General features: G+C 39.6%; 1 protein-coding gene across 5 annotated transcripts; it reads right to left on the bottom strand.

Moving 5' to 3' along the window:
• Positions 1-511: 511 nt before the first annotated feature.
• On the bottom strand, positions 512-4,025 carry LOC105035127 (G-type lectin S-receptor-like serine/threonine-protein kinase LECRK2). Of its 5 annotated transcripts, none has more exons than XM_073243883.1 (3): positions 3,900-4,025; positions 3,714-3,762; positions 512-3,544 (listed from the first exon to the last, which is right to left on the bottom strand). In XM_073243883.1, the coding sequence occupies exon 3, from the start codon at positions 1,886-1,888 to the stop codon at positions 527-529; it is 1,362 nt and encodes a 453-aa protein (XP_073099984.1). In that variant the 5' UTR covers positions 1,889-3,544; positions 3,714-3,762; positions 3,900-4,025; the 3' UTR covers positions 512-526. The 5 variants fall into 5 exon arrangements, with proteins under 5 accessions (XP_073099984.1, XP_073099985.1, XP_010908852.1 ...); XM_073243884.1 differs by having other exon boundaries at positions 512-2,166; XM_010910550.4 differs by having other exon boundaries at positions 512-2,166; positions 3,175-3,251; positions 3,345-4,001.
• Between the last annotated feature and the right edge of the window lie 1,856 nt (positions 4,026-5,881).

The raw sequence follows: 5,881 nt of genomic DNA, 5'->3' as shown, positions 1-5,881 counted from the left end.
AGTCCCCCAATTCTATGGTGCGGCAATATTGGGGCCACTTATCTCTCGGCCAATCCTGCTTTTCATACTGGTACGAAACAAGTCGAGATTGATTTTTATTTTATTCATGAATGTGTTGCACGATGTCAACTATCTATTCAGTTTATTTCCACACAAGATCAACTTGCTGATATTTTCACCAAGCCTTTGGGTACCTCATGATTCAGATTCTTACGGGATAAGCTAAAGATTTGTGGTCACGAATCTCCAACTTGAGGGAGTGTGTTAATGCATAGATCATCTTCCATATTTGGTTCATCTATATTTGGCTTCATATCAATGCATGAATCAAATCATATATTTGGTCTCTCCCTATTTAATAAGAAATTTGAAATGCTTCTCCTATAATAGCTGGCTTCCTTAGCATGAAATTTGAAATCTTATTATAACTGGCTACACTACAATAGCATGTATTTTGAATTTTTGTCATAGCTGGCCTATACTACAATAGTATGTAATTTGAATTGGTCTATATTACAATTATAATCTATTTATTTTTATTGGAGGAGAATGAAATAATAAGAGAAGAGAAATTATCAGTAATAATGGGAGCTGCAGAAGGGCTTTCTGGACGGCTATTAATTTCAGGCCTTCCTCCAGCGCTTCTGTTAGACAGCTTGATGAATGTCGTGGTGGAGTCATCTGTTTTCCCATATCTCAATGGAAACACCAGTTTCAAGCACGTATTGTCGGAAAACAGAGCGGCATCACAATTGCAATCTTTCAAACATGCTTCTCCGCAATCTTCCTTGCTTGTCACAGACAAGGGTTCACCGTAGGGATCGACCATCCAAATTACACTCTCCAGAGTGGACATGTATGTCATGTTATCATTGCTCAAGTAGCATCCTGCAGCGGTCGTGATGTTTCTTCTGCATCCGCTCGATGTCCTGTTAGTATCAAGATAATCGAAACCAGGCAGACACATGCATACCACTGCTTGTCCATTTGCGGAAGTGCAGTAGCTGTTCAGGCCACAGGTTCCCTGGACCTCACACGGATCTGTTACTTCTGCGAATTCCTTCAATACCTGTTCTGTGTTTAACTCGAGATCGTGAGAATATAACCGAAAGATCCCATCCACACCAAGCGTTGCACGGTACACTAGTGCTGTCCCGTGCCGGTAGCCGCTCGTTAGATTGGATGTGACATTGCCCTGGTGCAGGTAGAGCCAACCATTATCATCGAGATATAAGCTAAGATAGCCATCTCCCTCTGTTCCGGAGGCATAGTTAGCATCCTGTGGATAGTGTGCTGATGCCACAGGATACTGAACAAGGTTCCCATCAGGCTGCATGCTGAGCTGAAACTTCCCACTCGAGTGGTCGGTTTCTGATGCGCTGGAAACGAGATTGTATCCATTGCGCAGCACCTGACCTGCCATGATTGTGTCAGTTGGATTGACAAAGGTTTCCCATATGACTTTAAAGTTAGAGTCATAGATGACGAAGTTCCCGGAATCGAGCATGGAAGCAGAGGAAGCAACAGTGTTAGGGGGAAGCTGGGAGATGAGTCGCCCTTCAGAGTGCTGTAGGAGGAGCTTGAGCCCTTCACTAGTCAGGTTCAATACAGCATCTTTGGTCACCGGTGGGTCATCTCGGTCTGCTGTCCATATAACAGTGGTGTTATCAGGAGATGCCACGAGCCATGTTCCAATGGCGAAGCCGGTACCTTCGGGATAGAATCCGAAGGCAAAATGTCCATTTGGTGAGAGCCATGATGTAGGGTTGGTGGAGGGATGGAGTGTGGCCTCCAAGCTTATGTTGGAATTCGTTTGTTGAGCTTCTCCAAGCGCAAACGCTAATGAGAAGATTGAGAGGAACAGGATGTAGGATCTTGCTGAAGCCATTAGAGAAAATGACCAAGAAAGGATTGAAAGGAGTTGCTAATATCTTGTGCTCTGTAAATTCTTTTATGGACTGATTGCAAGTAATTTTGAGGAAAAACAAGAACCAGTAACGTCTAACTAACAAATTAAATGGCACACCCCAAACCTAACAGCTGGCTTGACTATGCGACATAACTGTGCATTTCTCAAGATAAGATCCTAAAAAATATGTAAGGCCTGACACTCCATGACAACTGGACTCTACATCCCATCCAAACGAGACTAAACATTTTGCATCCCTGAAAAAAAAGAAAAGAAAAGAAGGGACGTGAGTTTACAGCTCAATAAGAACCGCACGGATCCTCTGTTGTGCCACATGCAACGGACATGCATTCACATGCGATCGTCCGTCGCATGATAGACGGTACATTGTGCACCGCACCATGAGGTGCACAGTAGATAACCCGAGCATCACTAATAATCTCCAAACACTAACACCAATATAATAATAAGATTATAGAATAGCAAATCAACAATATCGGAATGAAAACATGAATCATGAAATCTCACATCAATATCCAATACAGCTCAATGCCAATATATACAAAAATATATATAATTTATAATCAAATATCCATCTTATTCAAAAGTGATATATCACATATTTTGTTAAAAAGATCATTTTACTTAATAGTGGTTTCATATATCTCATCATCCATGTCTCATTAATATGATCCAGATTAATCATCTTTAGGATTTTGAACTAATCACGGTCACATTTCATTCCATGATCAACAAACTCAAGTATCAAATTTCTATCCATATGGGGCTATCTACAGTGCCATATTCCTGCCTATGGTGGGCTATCCATATTGCTATGTTCTAACCTATGATAGGATATCCATAGTATCATGTTCCTACCCATAATAAAGCTATTCACAATTTAACGTGGCTAATTCAAATATTCTTTTCTTGATTATCAACTTATTATATCTCAATTATATATGCCAGAAAAATACTATATAATATTATATTTTTTTCAAGATTTTCAATAATCGATATCATAATCCAAACTATCCAAAATATCATCCATATTTAATACAAGTATATGATATGAAAAATATAAATAACCATACCAATCATCGCATATCCATCAAAATGAGTCACAAAAAAGAAAAACCATGCAGTGCATAAATAAACATACACATAGGTATCCGTATTCAAGGACTCATACCTACTAAAGATGAACTTTAACACACTAAGAATCAATCTATATCTTTATGATGTCGGGGTGTCAAGAAACCTACTTGATATTCTTCTGTTCTTCTGTCCATATTCTTCTGTCAAGAAACCTACTTGATATTCTTCTGTCCAGAAGATTGTCCTTCCATAAAACCAATTTTAATATTAAAATAAAAAATCAAAAGGGGAAAATCATTTATCTAAAATCCTCTAGTGGGGTTCACCAAGGGTTCACCATCAAGTCTCCCGAATCGCTCTTCCATAGATCCTACGATCCATCTAGGGAGAAAAAAGAAGAGAGGGAAAGGTAGTGAGAGGAGAGAGAGCGGAAAGAACAACTCTCTCACTTCTTCGTCTTCAAAATAGGAGATCTTTCTCTTTTTCCCTCTCTCTATGGCAGCAGAAAGGCTCAGTGCCAGCGATCTACAGCGGTGCCTGTTGATGGCAAAGTGACGACCCCGACGGCAGCAGGAATTGTCGGCAAATCAAGAAAACAAAAATCCAAAATAAGAGAGACACTATTCATCCCTATCTGACAACCTGGCGAACCGAATCCAAGCAGTGGCGATGGCCCAAAGACTAAAAAGGAGGAAGGATTAGAAACCTTATCTTCACTGCCGGTGAGGTCTTGTGCCCAAGATCACAATGAATTCCTTCACACCAAAAATAAAAATTCGACTCAATCGAGAGATCTCAAAACTAGATTCTTGAGGATGGGGGAAGAACTCTTTATAGCCCAAATCAAGGATTGTAAAAGAAGATTTGGCAAGCGATGGGTCTGTTTTCCCACCTGACCTAAAGAAGTTGTCCTAGCTCTCCTTCTCCTACTCACGAGGTGCAAGAGTCAACAGAATTTTTTTTTTTTTTTCCTCCTGAATTAGGCCACCGTATACGCTAGGCTTGTCAGGCTGATTGACGAGCCGGGCCTCGCACCAAAATGAGAGATTAAATCGGTTGACCCCTTCAACCAAAAAATCGGTTGACCCCAAGTAAACACAGCCGAACCGCGAATGACTCAATAAAATAATGGCATGTTAAACACGATTGAAGCTTGTGGCCTCACGTTGTCTATTTTGAGAGATAATGGGTGGACGATCTGCCCCGACTCAGCATTATTACTTCATTATTACCTGGTCTCATCTGTCACGCCCCGAACCCAATACCCGAGTCAGATACGTGATGGCCACACACTCCTTAGAGCAAGCCCTAAAGAATATGCAAGGCCAAAATAAATCATTACAATCTTAACATCCATAACAATTAATTTCAAATATAATTCATAAAATCTTACATAATTACAATTTAAATTTCTTCAATTCTCTGATCAGATACTATGACACTCTATTTATCCTTCTGCTCACCCGTGAATCCAAGCCATAGCCAATCTAAGTCATCCTGTAACTCTGAGAAGAAAAAGAAAGATGAAGGGGTGTGAGCTTTACAGCCCAGTAAGAATTCCCATATCACACTGATATAGTAATATAATCTGAAAATAAGAATAAGCAATAAAATATAAAATCTCATGTTCAACGTCCAGAATAATGCAAACATTCATAAATTTTCTGTCTTGTCAAAATAGATGCATCATCATATGTTAATAGGTGAACCACTTTTGTTCAACAATTATTTCATGTCTTATCTTTCATTTCTCTTTTCATAATCACATGATTTTTAACCTTTTCTTTCTGGCTCTGGACTATCCAAGTCTATACCTCAGTCATCATCCGGATCGAATCCACTTAAAAAGTCTTTCAAGACTGTCCCAGGATGAGCTCCTGGCCGGCTGTCCCACGTACGAAAGCCCGTGAGAGGCTGTCCCAGGCATAAGCTCCTGGCGGGCTGTCCCAGGCATGAGCTCCTAGCCGGCTGATCCACCTATAAGCCAGTGGGGGCTGTCCCAGGCATAAGCTCCTGGCGGGCTGTCCCAGGCATAAACTCCTGGCCGGCTGTTCCACATGACAAGGCTAGTCCATACCATATATCTCTTTCTTTTCATTTAATCATTATGTGTTGATTTCATCAATCAATTCTGTCTTGCATTATGATCAATTCAGATATGTCATATCCATATAATCATGCCATCAATCTTTGATACATATATATTGACATAACATATTCATGCTCAAAATCAAATAACAGTATCTCGGGTATAATAATTTCATCGATCTCAAATCCGACGATGCAAAAACCAATGATGCAAGACCAATAGTAAAATAGCATATATAATAGTGATCATGTACAGGGATTCTTATCTTTATCGGTGACTGATCCAAACACAGAAATCAATGTTCTTCTTTGATTTATGAATTTCTTTAACAAAATATTCTACTCGATATCATTTGCAGATGATCATCTCTTCGTAATCCTGATCAATATAAAAATCACATATGGAGAAAATTACCGATAATCGACCTGATAACACAAATCTAGGATCTCTCTTAGGATTAACCAAAATTAGGATTTACCTAAGTATCTGGATCCTCCACTGATCCATAAGACTTCTAGAGAGAGAAAATCCATGAAGAGAGAGAAAATTCTAGAGAGAGAAAGTAGAGAGAGAAAGTGGAGAGAGAAACCTTCGTATCCTTCCGATGAGACACTCATGATCGAGATCATCAGAGGTCCTATCAGGGTGACTCAATATGAATCAAGTATTATAAATTTTGAATAGGATCGAACTGTGATCAGATCTACCGCACGAATTTCGGAGCAACCTCAGATCATCTTATTTTCATTTTCAAGTTTATTCTAGGGTTCATGATGCAATCAGAG

Source organism: Elaeis guineensis, chromosome 9 (assembly GCF_000442705.2).
Source record: "Elaeis guineensis isolate ETL-2024a chromosome 9, EG11, whole genome shotgun sequence".
NCBI classification, from domain to species: Eukaryota; Viridiplantae; Streptophyta; class Magnoliopsida; order Arecales; family Arecaceae; genus Elaeis; species Elaeis guineensis.
Note: the sequence above shows the minus strand (reverse complement) of the source record. Positions and strands in the feature narration are given on the sequence as shown.

Excerpts from the sequence above, each read along its gene's own strand:
- LOC105035127 (XM_073243882.1), bottom strand. The coding sequence starts at position 1,888 with ATGGCTTCAGCAAGATCCTACATCCTGTTCCTCTCAATCTTCTCATTA.